Source organism: Colias eurytheme, chromosome 24 (genome assembly GCF_061535395.1).
Source record: "Colias eurytheme isolate Ceu_HAF_F1 chromosome 24, ilColEury1 Martin Lab GWU primary, whole genome shotgun sequence".
Lineage (NCBI taxonomy): Eukaryota > Metazoa > Arthropoda > Insecta > Lepidoptera > Pieridae > Colias > Colias eurytheme.
In genome coordinates this window covers 1,968,475-1,986,605 of record NC_143003.1, presented here as the reverse complement: position 1 = coordinate 1,986,605, position 18,131 = coordinate 1,968,475, and the positions used below count along the sequence as shown (strand labels likewise).

General features: G+C 32.0%; 1 protein-coding gene across 6 annotated transcripts in view; it reads right to left on the bottom strand.

Annotated features, from left to right (window-relative positions):
- The window catches only part of cher (filamin A protein cher), an 82,722-nt gene that overhangs the window by 29,411 nt on the left and 35,180 nt on the right, over positions 1-18,131 (bottom strand). For 2 of the 6 annotated variants that reach the window (XM_090115840.1, XM_090115839.1), the window contains exons 3-7: positions 2,867-3,007; positions 2,213-2,382; positions 1,613-1,738; positions 1,065-1,178; positions 230-418 (exon numbers count right to left, since the gene is read on the bottom strand). In XM_090115840.1, coding sequence (XP_089971966.1) covers positions 230-418; positions 1,065-1,178; positions 1,613-1,738; positions 2,213-2,382; positions 2,867-2,996 — 729 coding nt within the window. In that variant the 5' untranslated portion in view covers positions 2,997-3,007. Of the gene's footprint in view, positions 1-229; positions 419-1,064; positions 1,179-1,612; positions 1,739-2,212; positions 2,383-2,866; positions 3,008-3,391; positions 3,650-14,162; positions 14,368-18,131 lie in introns of those variants that run through there. The other 4 variants (XM_090115838.1, XM_090115836.1, XM_090115837.1 and 1 more) reach the window with 4 other exon arrangements.

Genomic DNA, 18,131 nt, shown 5'->3' with positions numbered 1-18,131 from the left:
CGCTTTGTCTAAAACCTAATAAATTATATACTAAAACCTTCCTGTTGAATCACTTTATCTATCTATTAAAAAAACCGCATCAAAATCCGTTGAGTAGTTTTAAGGATTTAAGCATACATAGGGACATAGGGACAGAGAACGCGACTTTGTTTTATACTATGTAGTGATGCAAAAATAGACCAAAACATAATGTTGAGAAACATTCAGTTCCTATCACATATTATCTTACCTTGACTTTCTTAGCATCCCCAACTTCCTGTTCCATGACAGTGATGGTGAAGGGCGAGTTCTGTATGTGGACCCCCATCTTCTTGACGGAGACGATGTGCTGACCGGCCTCCCGGGGGGTGAAGCTGATGCCAATGTTGCCTGATGGCAGTTGCTTCAGGAAACAGGGCTCTTCGAGGCCTGATGGTGCCTGGAAATGGTATAGTTTTTTATAGCATTCAAATGCTTTATATTATTATTTTAAGAGCCGATTTTGCAATCCTTGGTTAAAATTTATCCGTCCAATAAAGTATTACACGAACATATTAAAATGTCACCTGTAAACTGTCAAATACGGACAATTACAATACATTTCTGAAATGGTAGTCCAAGGATTAAAAAATCAGCCCTTAGAATATAAAAAATTCGATCACGACGCGATCGCGACACGATTCAAATCGAAATTGAGCATTTACATATTATATGCATGCAAGCATGTTATAATAATATGTTTTTGTTGATCAAAACAGGAAATCGGACCCAAGACAACGCAGATCTTTCCATTTTCATAACTTATTTCATACCACTTAATATGTGAGAGATTTTCTACAAGATATTTTTTTCTGCATTTTCGAATAAAATATTACAATTTATCCCACCACAACGAGACCATGTCTTTTTCGTTAATCCTCAACGGAAATCGAACATGTTTCACCACGATTCAATGATCATACATTGGACCACTGTACCAAGGAGTTCATTAAATAATAATTTCGATTGAATTCAATTTATTTTTTGTCTTATTACAGATTTTGTTCAAATGCATTTGACACATACATTCAAAGGGAAATTCTTACCTGGATAGAAGCGTTAAGGCTCCTAATATCATTGTCAGTGATCTTCCCAGGCAAAGTGACTTCGCTGCAGCTGCCCACGGAGATCTGGTTCCTCTTACGACCTTCACCTGTTACCTGAAATATTAAAAAATGAAAATAAAATAAATGTTATAATATTCAAGTTAGTCAGTTCTTCTTGCTTAAATTCAGGAATGTAAAAACAAATGATACTCTTATAATATGACTCTTGTCTCTTAAAAGTATCTAATAAAATTTTGTTATTAAGTTGCCGTCTAAACTATTTTTTAATGCTGCCCTGCCTTCATCTTCCAGTTAAATTAAAAGTCAGATGCAAATAGAATAAAATAATAAGAATTTTCACTATAAAACGAACAAATGTATGTTATAATTTGAAGGAATTTCGCTAAACAATGTACACGAAGATTATCCTACTGATACTTTCTTACCTATTTATTACTTGCATTCGTTAACACTTGCATATAACACACAAACAAACATCTTATCATTCTTTCTACACACATACAAACACACTAAAAAGAAAACCCTACCTTAGCCATAAACGGCGATCCCTTGATATGCTTGTCCCCGAATCGAACAGACACCTTGTACTCGCCGGGCGCAGTCGGGAGGAACGACACAGACACTGTACCATCTTTGTTGTCGTGGCAAGTGATCTGGAACGAAAAATTAGTAAAATAAGATAAATACTAAGAAAATATTGCTAAAGCAGCAAAATATGGAATACTAGCATGGTAGCCGCGTGTAGCCGCGCAAAAAGTAGCCTGTGTTGCGTGATATTGGCTAATCTAGAAGCTGTACAATATTGTATACAGAGCTGTTTTGCGAAAGAGTGCCTATCAAACATGATTTAGTACGTAATGCTAGTAGTAGGAACTAGGAAGGAGGGATAATTTATTTTTAAAATATTTTTTCAAACAGATTTTGAGAATAATACATCACAATTCAATCCAACCAAAATTTAAAAAATCAAAACTTGCAGCCTACATAGTATAACTACATATTACTCCGATTGAAATTTAGATTACATTATTTTTTCGTCGAATAGCAAGCCTATTAAAGAACATCAGCAACCAAAGGCATCATTAGGTATAGCTTATATAATTTAATATATTTCCAAAATTATTCACCTCAGCCTTACTAGGCCCTTCCACAGCCAGGGACAGACCCCCAGCCCCAGCTCCCTTGGTGCTGATGGTGAACTGGCTCGGCTCCCCGCTCACTCCGCTGATCAGACCTGGCCCGTAGGCCGTCACGTACCCTGAGGAGATCGAGTCCACGTGGAACTTGTAGGGGGAACCTGAGGAAAACAGATATTACATAAATTAATGACTCTTATTGTTCCATAATTGAATATTTTGAAAGGGCTATTCAGAAATAGTGGGAAATTAAGGATAAAATTGATAAATTGATCGTTCTCTGGATCTATTAAATACGTATGAAATCAAAGAAGAGGTATCAGACAAATAGTGGGTCATTCAGGAATTTCATATCAATAGATTGACAGAAATTTGAAATGTAGCATTGATTTACAAAAATTTTGTTACAGTAAAAAACAGGTAACAGTAAAAAAGATTGGCTACAGAATTCACAAAGTGCATATCTACGAATTCATTGCGAAATCAAATATAGAGCAACTATTATCAAGTGTAGGTATTTTATGTTACGTACGGACATAAAACTTCTTAAAGATCACGGACAATAGAGTCATAGATTTAATTTCATTTCTCCTTAAAATATTCGTAGTTCGTTCTAAATATAGTCATTAATTAAAATAATATTACCTTGCACATGCTCCCCATTGTATTTCACATAGAGCTCATGGACCCCCTCCTCCCGCGGCTCGTACTTGATACTGACGGTGCCATCCCTGTTGTCCTCTATCGTGGGCTGGTCGATGTTACCGCTAGGCATCTTGACTTCCGCTAGAATTGAAATTTTAATTCAATTTCAAAGGTATTCCTGAGTTTAAAATTTATAGGACTTGGGATAGGATTACGTTAGTAAAAAAGGATGGATAATTTAGAACTTTTTCTAATAAACAAGTTTTAAAAGGACTGAATGATATTCCTAAAAATCCAAATATAACTCGGTCTTCTTCTATGAATGGTGTTACTAACTATAAATAATATTTTGATAACAGAAAATTCGAGTTAATCAGTTTTATGCCTATTAACAAGTATCACATCTCCACTCAGTTAGAATAAATTGAACAATTAGGTAACCTTGATTTTAAGTGAAAATAAATAGTGGTAAATTGTGTATTATTTTCAAATTTAAATCAATAAACACCATACACTATAACAAACCTTTTCTACTGTCAATATGGTAAATGGTGAGGAAATTAATCGGTGTATATCCCAAGCCGGCTTTGTTGAACCCAATTTTATGCGACTCAGAGAACACGATAGGCACTGCTTCTTGATCGATCTCAGACACAGAGAAATATTTCTTGTGAGTGTCTAAATACAATGTGGCTACTTCGTTCCAGTTATATTCCTTTTCGTTGGTACCAACGAGAGAATTCCACAGTCCCATTAAAGCCATTGATTTCAATTAAATCACCACTTGAAATTTGTAAGATTAATGTGTGTCATTGTGTATGTGTGTGTGTGTGTTGAATGAGTTGTGCTACGTACGGATCTTGGAGCGTTTGTGCCTTGCTATACGTTTCTGGTTTAGTGAAATTTTAGAATATCAACTGTTGTATGGTAAATTGTTTAAATTATTTTTATATATGGTGATAGCCAGATCCCAATTACGTGTTATTTTCGCTAATTGAAATAAGACTGACATTCCTCTACGCAAAGAAAAGTAAAATCTTGTGTCCCCATGTAACCTTGCCGTACGAGGTGCACTCTAAATGAGTAAAACTGATAATTTAGGGGCAAATTGGTAGACATTTTCTCACGCATAACTAGACTCAACCAGAATACTGCTACGTTTACTAAAGGGCTATATACTTATATAGTGGATATAGTAATGACTAATGAAACATTAAAACTTCCATATATTTTCTCTATAAAACCCAAACATTTACTAGATAAACTGTTTCTCATTTTTTATCGTTCACATCATCAGAGCCGTCACTAAAACAATTAAATACCGTTAACTCGGAAAACAGTATTTTCAGATATCATGAACAAAACATATACAAGATATTATCTATTAAAGGCCTCATAAACCAAATTCAATAACCGTTTACGAAACAAGTCAACCAGCTGAAAGCATTCATATTCGACCTATCTTTTATATTTCCCGTCATTTAAGACATTAGACAATTTGCGTCACCAAATTATCTAAAATGTTGTCTAAAATATACATAGCTTGTGCGTTGGCAGATTTATTTAATAGTTATACCAGTTTAAATGTTAACCCCACCGTGGGATTTGAGAAAAATAAAATATAACGGCTTTAAACAATCATGTTTATAGTTATTGTGTTTAGGATAATAATAGACTATTGTTTCAAGCTTTAGAATTTAAAGTTGTTGAGGGTAAAATTTCAAGGTCGCTTCATGGCAATACCGTCACGTCATGGAATAAGGCGACGATTTTGGTAATCTTGCCAAAGAAGTTTCACTTCTGACACGTGTGCTCGGCACACACGCTCTTTTATATCTGTGGATTATAGATTTAGCGTATTTCATTTTCTGTTTAGATTTAGAAGTAACTTATACCTTTTTCATTCTGTGGACATTTTTTTTTATTTTGGAAAGTGTGTTTCGGTTTCTTTTCATTCTTTTATCGAAAATACGTAAGAAAATGCAGTGGATGTTATGAGACTCTATCTTTTCAAAATATAATCCGTATTTTTTTTTTTTCTTGCATATGACAAAAGGTTTGGAAATATAGGAAAAATAGGCTGATATAGTTGTTTATCCTGATGATATTGTGTACAAATGATAAAATCACTTTTTGAACTCTTCTCAATTTAGAATAACTCAAAAAAGAGCACAAATAAACATACAGATTACTCGAATTATGTATCTACTTAAATTACATGCATTTAAAATTATCTACAAATATTCGTAGCTTACAAAAAGCTGAATAATCTAAAAATTAAATATAGCAGCTATACGATGAGTAACGCGAATCGACGCTTGACACAACATTTCAGCAACCGATTGTCGCGTATAATATAAATCCACTTGTTTATTATACTTTGAATATTTAGAAAAAACATAAAAATACTTGGCATCAGCCGTCTCTCGAATTAGATCCATGCTATATGACGACGGTGACGTTTCGAACGAGATACTGCTATTTTACGATCGCTATCATATAATCTATTCATTTATCTAATTAATGACCATCGGATTGTCTTTGGAATTTTATAGTTTTTTATGTGACTGGTTCATTATTGCGAAGACTGCGTTTGACAGGTTTATTGCGAAAGCTAGATGTTGTTAATACGATGATAGTTAATTTACTATTATCAGCTCGTATCAGTGTCTACTTCAAGGACACAGGCCTTCTTATAATCGGCGTAAGACGTGGTAAGACCGAAATCAATTTTTACATACAATGGATCACTTAAATTTGAATTGTGTTACAGTATTCCATATTATATAGACCTTGCAAATATTTTTTAGGTGACATATTTTGTACCCAACCTTCTCTGTGGTGTACAGCAAACTGTTTTAGAGTATATATAAAACATAAAATGTGTATGCAAAGTCAAAAAGGACTAAGTAAATCAAAACCTAGAAGCTTTAGGTTCATTTAGTATCTTAAGCACTACATAGAAAGATGTAGGTATCTATTACTGACAATAAAAATACAAATAAATCATTTAAAACATAAATCACATACAAGTAGCAGGTGTTCCCGAACTTTAAAGTATTTTACGTATATTTCCCAACATTATTGATACACAAATGACTCATCATTACATTAAAACGTAATATACGTTTAACCTAACCAAACACCTAATTATTCTAAAACCCACTAAATGTAATAAATAACAACACAAAAACTATGTACACATCCAACCTTGCATCCAACCATGTAAACAATTTTAAAATAGCCATTACTAAATTAGACTGCTAAGAAATACTTTTGGCAAATATGATTGACATTAATTAAGATTCCTTCTGGAGCCACTCCTATAATAACGGTGCATTTACTTCAAACGAGCGAACGCTCATTCTAACCCGTCTTTGTCAAATTCTTTTAGTGTAAAATGGCGTAGAGCATTCTTTCGTTGTTCGAAAAGAGTCTATGCAATGTTCTAATACTGAACAACACTGAATACGAGTTTTCGTTTACATAAAAGATCACGAAAGATGGCTCTTGCTCTAGCTCTAGCTATATGGTCTTTTGGTCTAAATGTACCGTAATAATATCATCTATCTATACAAGTAAAAATTAATGTTGGTAAGCGCATAAATCAAGAATGGTTGGATAAATTCGAATAATTTACCTTTTGTATTTTCTTAAGGTTCGAGGAAGGTTTAAATACCTGATAAAACTTTGAATAACAAAAAAAAATACGACAAGGGCGGAGCCGGAGCAAACAGCTAGTATACGTATTGTATAAAAATACATATTATTTGTCTATATGTCCTGTAAAGAATCGTTAACTATGCATTTGATCAAGATAATATTCAACAAAGTGTTGTGCCCACGAAGCTTTCTGTGTTAGTAAGACAATCTTCGACAATATACAGGCGAAGTCGGGGGTAAAGCTACCAGGCTATAAACACGATATTATGAGATGTAAAAGATTTTTTAATTGTGATGTGTGATGGGTTTATTTATACATGTTATTGTGGTTTTGTTTTGAATTCACGCTTTTGTTATTGTAGTCTTACTAATGGCCCTTTGAATATGCGGGAATATTCTGTTAAGTGTTTTATTTTTGTATTGATTTATTTGTAACAAAATATTAGGGATCAAGAGTTTTCATTTGTTCATTTTGTTACGATTTAATGTGTTCGTGAATATATTTTTGTTTCGTGGTCAGTTTAAATGTTATGTAATTATCTATTTATTACGGAAGCTAGGGTGTTGACGTTTTTTCGTTTTTTTTATATGCAGTAAATTATATTTTTACCTTGGTATAAGTTTCGTTGCGTAGTAAAGGCATCGAAATACCCATAATGTATTAGCTTTTTACATGCGTAATTCGAGTTATTCACATAATTTTCTAATCAAAATTTCAATAGTCAACAAACACGAAAATATTTAATACCTAGTGAAAACTATTCAGATACCTTCAAAATATACCTACAACTAGAATCAAAAATACACATCTTAATCCCTAACATCCATCAGTACTTCACTCTAAATACCAACATTTTGCTTTGTAAAACAAAATTTTTATGTTCCAGCCATACATCAAACGTAGACATCTTTTTAAACTGAAAAATTCCTCAAAGTGATGAATGAATTTGCTCTAGATAACGCTTATCCATGTTAATAGACACATAAATATTAAAAAATATGGGTTTAAATCATTCTCTTTGATTGAACAAATAGCTTTTGGAATGTTCAAAGAATTGTGATGTCTTTAATGTGAGTACGGGTAATCTTGCATAATTCCGCGGTAAGAATATTATTATTGAAGTAGTTCTGTCTGTGTGTCTTGTTATATATTTGGAAAGGAATATTTATGTCGCGAAAACCTTGAAAGTGATAGAGTAAGTGAGAGAAAATTGTGTCAGCACATGTGACATGCCTTCACGGATCTGTCAAACGTGAAGAAACCGTTATTTTTTTCTGGAATTTACTCATTTTGCGTATCCACTACGTAATTTTCTGCCTAATTATTCTCTAGGAATGCCTACAACGTATGTTCACAAAAATGATATAGGTATGCATAAGTGAGGCTTAAGTAAATAACCCTTAATTCACTCTAATACACTTATAATACAAAAGTTGTATAATATAATAAATAGTGTAACGAATTCCAACAGTAACCAAAAAATGTTTCAGAAACATCATCATTAGTAACATAAAATATTATATTTAAGTATTCATAAATCTATTATATTTCTGTAAAATACAACACAGGGAAACATGAAAAACGTGGTTACCGACCTACAACCAGAAAATGTCCAAACGCCTACAAACAAATTAATTTCTAGAATAGGTATTTACATGACCGACATTTTAAGAGATTATATTCTGACGTCAACATATAGGTCGGAATCTATTCATGAACGTATGAATCCCTGTAATATTATAAATATAAGAGTTTTGTCTGTTTTATTTGTAACTTTCTAACATTTGACTGACCGGTTGGTAGTGGCCCTGCCTTCCAAGCCAGAGGTCGTGGGTTCGATTCCCACCCGGGGCAAATATTTGTGTGATGAACATAGATGTTTGCTCTGGGTCTGGGTGTTAATTATCTATATAAGTATTTATTTAAAATTATATATGTATGTTTATCAGCCATCTGGTTTCCATAACACAAGCGAAAGCTTAGTATGGGATCAGATCGTGATTCGTGCCGTATGTGAAAATTGTCCTGAAACATTTTTTTTTTTTTTAAATGCCTAGTTCTTAATACAGGTGCAGGTGGTATAAAGCGTCGCAAATAGGCCCTTGACGTGCCTATTTAGTTTAAATCCTGTAGATAGACAACAAAAACACAAAGCATGTGTAGTGACTTAGCAATTATAATTATACAGTATCTATTTTCTACAATGAATAAATCCATTTTAATTCGTTAAAAGGTAACAATAAAATATTTTCAATCAGTAATAATTTGAGCAAAAATGTCGAAATGCTTAAACACCGACCACTTCGATCTAACGATATAAAGCAACGAATAAAGGATACTACCCTTTGTATCGAGTATACATAATAAGTAATTATCGTCTAATACTCTAGTGTTTAGTTTAATTGAGCAATAGAATTACGTAAGTGAAAAATAAATACAGAATGTTTCATAGATCGACACGATAATTTACTTGTAACTGAACTTTAGAACACAAAGAAAAATAATAAACTTAGAAAAACAGCAAACGATAACCTAGGCTTTCAAAAAATCCCTAATAGATAGATAGATAGATAGATAATTTCAGCCCGATACGTCCAGTGGTTTGGGCTGTTCAGATCACTATATCAGCCAACTTTGAGTTTTATATATACATATAGATGAAGCCTTGTGTGTTATTACAACAACCATAACTAGACGTCTAGGACTAAACATCTGTCAAAAATAATAATATCTCACAAATAATCAATTAGTACTTTCACATATCCGCAGGATATTAATGCTTACACGGTTTCCTTGGTACGTTGGCTAAACTTCAATACGAATTAGTCATTCTGTTAGCAATTCGAATATTTTCATTTTGTTTCGACAAATTAGCGGCTTGTCTCCTTTTGTCACAAATAAGAAAATGTTGAATTTGTACGCGACTTGTTTTACATTTAGATATCAGTTTGGAATTTAGTGTTTGGTCAAGAAATTGTTGAAAATAATGGGTGGGATGTAGCAAAATTTACGTATGAAAAATGCCGACTCTAAACAATATTTTGTACGTGTCTCTTAACTATTTTACAGTAAGTTTTTGAATTAGTCAATAAATTATCAGTATAGAATGAAACTTGAGATATAAGAAAATCTACGCTAACCAGAACGTGAAAATAACATCCATCTTGCTTCATAGGGAAACCCCAATAAATTAAAGTAGATGAATCTAATATTAATATCTATTACATCGAATATAATTTCAATGAGTAATAACCTATAAATCTATGAAACTGGGCCATTCCTATATGATTCAGAATATCACATCTGTCGATTAACGATTTCTTAAACAAACAACGCAAAAATACGATCATGCGTGTTTATAATTTTGTCGTAATTTGATTGATTCGTTTCTCAATTGATTTAGCTTGGATATTTTTTCGTTAAAAGGTTATACAAATGTTTCTTAAAGTGGGTAGTAAAGCAAAAACACATTAGAGTTATTTACAAAAGATGTTATTCAATGTAACATTGTTTGTTTTCAAAAAGTATTTCGAAATTTTCCAGAAAATACAAATCTTCTTTAATAAATGAATTTTTTAAGTAAACGAGTTCTTTGGTTGACAAAATTTGTTATTTTAACTGTCCTACAATAATATTTCATGTTTTGTAAACATAATTAAGGTCGACTTTTTTATTTATACTCCGTCTTATTTTTATAGATTAAACAAACAAATTTTCAACACCAAGTTGGTGAAGAATTTATAATACTGTAACAGAAACTCAAACAAAATTCAAACATTTATTTATTTAGAATTCTCCTAGACGCACTTTTGAATCGTCATAACATAGTTTTCCATTTACCACCGAAGGAATTAGTTTAAATTAAATTATTTTCGATTTTAATATTACTAACCCAAATAACGCGTAGATTGTCTTACATCGTTAAATATTACTACATAGTATAAAACAAAGTCGCTTTCTCTGTCCCTACTCCCTATGTCCCTATGTATGTATATTATATATATGTATATTAAATCTTTAAAACTACGCAACGAATTTTGATGCGTTTTTTTTTAATTGATAGAGTGATTCAAGAGGAAGGTTTTAGTATATAATTTATGCCGTTTTTGATGAAGCGGGCGAAGCCGCGAGCGGAAAGCTAATTAATAATAAAACCTATAAATATTTATAACTACATTTTTGCCAGAATATATTATGTACCATATTTTATGATATCACTTAAATTTGCTATATTCTTGCAAATAAATATAATTTGAATTTGAATGATTCTAACCATCCAATAATTTTTGAATTCCTCGCTTCTTCGCAACAAATGCTATACCACAGATATACTTACATATTACAGACATTAAATTAATCATTTCACAGGTATTGAAACGTCAAACTAATTAACCAAGGTACTCTAACCTTCATGGCAGCCAACAATATGATTCCAGCAACATCTGGAGCCAAATTGTACGTGACAAGGTGATGGAGATGCGTTTAAGTACCACCATTAAATAGTCACATTTACGTATCTATTTAAATTATTGATGCTTTTTATTATTTGTATTTTGGTTTACATTATTGGCTGTTAGATTTAATAGATATTGGAGTACTGGATAAAATATATAATAGACTAATAAGTTCAACTACTGTCTCGTAGGCCGTAGATATATAGGTATGTATTGAGATCTTTAAGTGAATTATTTTGTTTTTTCATTGAATTAAATTTGAGGAAATAATAATGTTATTCGATGACATATATTTTTCAGGATTCACTTTTCCGTAGATAGAATTCTGCTTTCTATACATATAGGTAATTAATAATTAGTTAATGGCATAACAGTACGTTAACAGATACTTTATGAAAATTGTCAAGCTAGACCCAAGATAATTTATTCAGAAGGCTTTTTTGACTGGAAAATCAACAGTTTTATATAAAAACCCTATTCAGACAATAAAGCCAGAGAAATTTAATCGTGAAATATCATATACAGAACCCTACAATCGTCATGTCCTCATAACCATAGTAAATTCACAAGTTAAAATAATTTTCATAGAGATAAACTGAAAATCCGCATTCCTTGCCCGACCCACTTGGCATACGACTTTCAAAGCTGTCATTTAGTTTCCAAGATCTTAGGATAAAAATGTTCATTGAGTACATCCTTTATGATTGTAAAAAAAATTCCATATAGTTTAATTTTAAGTACTTTTTAATGTTCGGTGTGATTGCTAAACAGATACAAGCAATTCCTGTTAGGTATGACAACGAGTACCTATCTAATTTATCGTTTATAATATAACGATTATATATATAACGATTTAGCATCAAATAATTTTATCTAGAAATGAAATATTGTTCTGTCCTTATTTTCAGCTTCGAATATATAATAATACAATTCATTTTACTACTGTTTTTTTCTCCAATATCTACACAATAATTATATAGAAGATTAATTAATATGTGTACTTTAGTATTTTTATATGTAACGAGTAACTCAAACATTTCTAAGCAGGTAAGTTTTTATAGTTTTCATATTGGGTCGATCCTAAAAATTCTTTCACCAGCTGAAAGCTATATTTTTCCTGAGTCACAATATATGCTATATTTTATTGTTTTTCCAAAGTGGAACTGAGACGAGCAGCTAAGCGTATAGTAAAACACACAGTCCATACAATAGACTTTCATAAGAAACGTAAGCTTGCGTCTATCTAGTCAGATATATAGTATATTTCACTCCAGTTCCAAAATATGGAGGCACAGAAATAATCTGGGACATGTCATAGTAAAGCGGCCAAGAATGTCACATCAAAATTATACATCCGTTCTACAGCTGCCGTGGGACTGACTGATATACAGAAGTTTATATTTGATTAATACGATATTAAATTGTTTGAAAGTAAAGAAATTGTGAAATTGTCTAGACTTGACTATTTGTTGCGTGTTAAGGGGATATTTTTAACTAGAGAGAATATAGATTTTAGGGATTTTGTATTTAATTTTGCATTAAACGCATGTAGTATTGAATAATCCTTCCGTATATTATGTAGAAATATTATGTAGAAATCTTTAGTGAATCATTTGTCAAGTCAATTAAGTACGTCTTATCAATCCGTATTTAAAGTTTTTCAGTTTCTCTCTTTTGTATCACATTCTTCTAAAATTCATGGCATTTGGTTGAAATTTCAATGACTTATTATTGAAATTAATAGTTCTATCAACATAAGCGTTACATCTATATAATTATTATTAGCCTTGAAATCAGTAGGTACTTTCAAGTAAAAGTTATTGAAAAGACCAATATCTCTGTGTATTAGGTCTAATTTTAGGTCTAGGCGCTGAATGATATTAAATACGCATTTGATATCATGCCACGTGGCTTTTAACATGATTTACTTGTATGTACCAATATTGTCCTTGAATATAAAATAGATGCAATATAATTTATTGAAAATATTACGTTTTTAACTACTTATATACTATGTAATGTTCATTTTGTTCATAAATCGTATTTTATGTATTTTTGTAGTCATTTTACTCAAGATAAAGAAACTATTTTGTCGAGTATCTATGCAAATCCTTACGATTCGATCACATAAATTCTAAAATGTAAAAATGCATTGTATAAAATCTGCAAGGACTTCAAATTTGCAATTTTTAGTACATTTTTAAAAACGACGATTTAAATGTTAGCATATTTCCACACGTAATAGACACTGCATAAAAACTGCATATTCTATGTAACACGAATATCTGTAATACAAGCCAAATATCCAGAATACGTGCGAACAAACTCGTGAAGTGTTCATAATATTAAATATATTCACAGAAATTTGGCTCGGACATCTAAAATGAAAAACATCAATAAATTTCATAATGATCACAACTGCTTGCTACTTATGCGGTGCCGTAATAAATAGAGCTGGCTTAGCTGTGTCCACTGTCGCACGGGACGACACGACACGACGGAGTTGTCGTGACACGTTATGTAATTGAAACCGTGTAAGACAAGCGTGATAATTGCTCTAACTATAGAAAATAATGTGTACTTTACGGTGATTTCTGACTATATAAAGCAAAAGAATCTGCAGGCGTTTGCTTAAATATGAAAGAAAATTAACCAAGGATTTTATTATTTTATATTTTTCTTTTCACGCGTTATATCCGTCAGAGAATTAAAAAATTGTGTGAAGTGTAGATTGATTTTGTAACTTTGAAATATTAACCATCGAGTAATTGCGCATATACAATCTATAAAAAAGTTGGTGTAGTGGAAACAAACTCTCCTAATTAATTGTGTTTAAGGTTGAATTGAAATCTTGAACGCGAATATTCTAGAAAAAAAATATTATTTGCGAACGGTGTCATAAATCATAGAAGCTTTCATAACCATGAAGGTTTTATAACACATCCGTTTTCCAAGTTTAAAACCTTGTGAGTTTTATTTCTTCTAATAAATTAATAGTTTTATTCTTCGCTTTTATTTTAAATATCATTTAAGTATTTAAAAGTTTATTCTCATACAAGTTAAAAAAGTTTAGACAGCTAAATAAGTTCGCCTACGAAACAATGGCATTGTCTGTAGCGCTCCAATATCGAACGATCCGTAGCTAACGCGTAGCACTTCGTAGCATCGTTTTACTCACCAATACAATAGCAATATAACGACAATTAATTATCTACATGTATAGTGTTATCTATGGATAGAATATGGAATGTCGTACTCCCGCCATTTTGAATTTCAAACACCAAATTTAATTACCGAGCACTAGCACTACACTGGCCAAAAACAATTTTTTTTCTTCTTTTTTTAAAATTCGAATTCCAGAGGACCGCTCTCCGGTACGCGCGAAAACCAACTAGACGGTTGAATCCGTCCTGCGTAGTAACATGCACCTTAGTATTTATTTATATATTTTATTATAATTATATACCCATATATTTTCCGGATTTCGACAAGTGTTGTGCTCGTTGAATTATGTCGCGCTTGCCCTTTCTTAAGGTTTTTGTATAAATAGTTAGTGGTCAGTGTTTCCTGATGTTTTATCATTAAATTAACGTATTTCATTAGATGTAGCATATTTTGTGTTATAATAATAGAAGTGACATTCTAAATGAGATGTTGGATACTGTGTTAATTGAATAATCTTAATACTATTATAAAGGCGAAAGTTTGTATGGATGTCTGGATGTATGGATGTATGGATGTATGGATGTTTGTTACTCTTTCACGTAAAAACTACTGAACCGATTACAATGAAATTTAGCACACATATAGAGGGTAACTTGGATTAACACATAGGATAGGTTTTATCCCGGAAATCCCACGGGAACGGGAACTATGCGGGTTTTCTTTTGAAAACGCGGGCGAAGCCGCGGGCGGAAATCTAGTTGGGTAATACATACTTTTATATTTCCGTTAGGTTTTCCTTACATAGGAATGAACCCAGGATGTGAACTCAAAAGACTATCTTGTTGTAGTTTAAAAGAGATACTATTTTTCACACAAATCATCATTACGGGAATCGAACCTAGAACCTCTCAGTTCTACGTGTAGCGAAAACGCGATTTAATAAAGTAAATTAGCTAATTACGTACCTATACTGTACATTATTAAATAATGTTAATAGTATCAAGAATTGTTTTTTAACATAGGCATTTTACCGAGCTTCAAATGGAACATATTTAAGAGCATATTTTCATGCATATGAAAATCTCTTTTGAACCATACAAAACGTGGCCATCATCCTACTTCATTTCGCTTTCCTGTAAAAATGTGGATATCCATGTGGTTCTAAAAGAATGCGTCTTTTTTTCTAGGTATAGTTAGCATGTGAAAATTATAGTTTAGAGTTTCCACTTCCTTTAGAGAAAAACATATGTAGCCGAATTTAAAATCATAACCACAATATTGCTTGAGGTCGATGAAAACAACTTTTGAAAATTTAATTTTAATTTATCTGAGAAGAAACGTAAAAGTATTCAGGTAGGTACTGCAAAATATCACGCTCTATTGTAAAATATATCCAGTAAGTTGAAATACCTACACAATTTCACTTCTTTATTAGTGCAATCAACTTTACTTGAAGTTGAGGCATGATAAACTATGTCCTTAAATCATAAATATAAATTTAAAAATATCGCACACATTTAACTTTCTACATTTTATTTAAAACAATCTTTATAAAATGTGACGCAATACAAGATTCTATTTGCATTTGCAATTTGCAATTTGGATCCGGGAAATTGATAGAAATGGCGCCTGTGAGTCACTTGCGACGTCATTTTTAGAGTTCCGTATCAAAGGGGTAAAAACAGGGCCCTATAAATAACACAGAATACGCTCTCTGTCTTCTTGTCTGTCCGTCCGTCAACAGGCTATATTTTATGAAGTGTGCTTGATAAACAGTTAAATTTTTCAGATATAATGTATTTATGTAGCCGCCATAACAACAAATAATAAAAACTCGAGATATAGTAATGGTTCGCACTGTCATAAATTGGATAAGTGACCATTTTTTTCAGCTGCTCTTTAGCTTATGTGTACGGAACCCTTAGTGTTGAGTCCGACTCGTACTTGACCAATTTTTAATATTTTTTCATATTGAAGCGATGCCAAGTAGTGACATGGCGCTATGAACAGCTGTTGGGTATCTTGTTGGTATGTTAACTAGATCGTTATTACAAGAAAAATAAATTTTTCGTGTGATTCGAAATGATAGCTACGACATTACCCTATATGCCTATGTTACGAAGCCTGTAGTATGTAGGATGTTGAATAAAAAGGAAAACCATAGGAAATTTAAGTAAATAGGTAAAGCATAAGTTATTTCAACTAAATATGAAATTTTCCAAACGGCAATTTCCCCATCCTTAAACTTTCAGTTTCAAATAAAAAGAAAAACTTTAAAAAATTCGTGAATCTAAATATATTTTTATTGAGATGTCATTAAACTATTAAATTCTACTTCTTTAACGTTAATGGATCACTCTCAAGAATCCTTCCATTATTTTTATGTGTTTATCTATTTCTATGTAACGATGGAAAAGAAAGAAGTACTAAATCCTATGTAAGAAGACTCAGATGAGTATCATTAAACAAAACGCTTTATCAATTTAAAAATATGCTTTTAAATGTATCATAATTTTTTTTATCTACAATTTCAGAATCCTAAATACTTTAAAACTTATAGAAGTTATTAGCGAATTTTAAAAAAGATAGTGCAGAGCGTAAGAGTATCGAATATTGCAGACAGCGTTTAGATATATTAGAATCTTTATGGGATGAATGCCAGAAAAATCATGAAAAGCTTTTAAAATATGAATCGACACAGCATCAATATTTTATGCGGGAAGAATTTATTAACATTCACGACATTTATATTCGAGCAAAGGAAGCGATCAGTGAAGCATATGATAATTTTTTATTACAAAAGCAAGCCCATCTAGAGCCGAAAGCGGGAGGATCCGGTTTAGAATCTCAAACGACGCCTAGGTCTACAACATTTCAATCACGGGGGACCAACAGCAAATTAGACGATTTATCTCGAAAGCAGGAAGTCAATTTTAAAGCATTTATCAGAGCAGTAAGCAATATTGATGTGAATAATTTGGAGGAGAAGTGGGAATATGAAGACTCCCTTCGTATTCTCCACAATCGATGGTCAGCGGTGGAAAATCTACATTGGGAGATAGTGGGTGAACTTGGAGAGGAAGATGAAGCGTACGAAATTAATTTTACTAAGCATGAAAAAATATATATTAATACAAAGAGAGCTATAAACTCAAAAATGTGTGCAACAAGTCATAGAGATAAATCAACTCCGCAGATGGATATACCGACATTTTCTGGCAATTATCATCAGTGGGTATCATTCAAGGACCTTTTTAATGAAGCTATACATAAAAATACATCAATATCGAACGCGCAAAAAATGCAATTTTTAAAAGCTAAAGTAAGCGGGGAAGCCGAGCGCCTTATACAGCATTTGCCTATCAGCTCCGATAATTATTTAGTTTGTTGGAACATCCTAAATCATCGATTTAATAACAAAAAGCTAATTTTTACATCGCACGTTAACATATTTCTCAATTTACCTAATATACAGCAGCAATCATATCTAGCAATCAAGAAATTACATGACGTCACATTAGAAAGCTTGCACGCTATAAAAAACCTAGGCGTAGATATAACTACTTGGGATCCGCTATTGGTACATTTATTATCGCAAAAATTAGACAGCGAAACTTATTCTGAATACGTAGAATCATTAAAAAACACTCGAGAGCTCCCTATACTACAAGAATTTTTGGATTTTCTTGAAAACAAATTTACATCGCTTGAATCATCACGAAGAAACCAAAATTCAGCAGCAGAACAAAGATATCATAGAACATCAAACCAATTATTAGCAACGAACAGACAACCCATACATATTAATTCAAGTAGAATTAATATTAATAATCAAGTAAAGAGGTCACTGACGTCAATGCACACCTCAGCGAAAAAATGCCCCTTATGCAATTTCGAACACGCGCTCACTAATTGTCCACAATTTATTAAATTATCATTTATGAATAAACTACAAACGGTTAAGCAACTACGGTTTTGCATC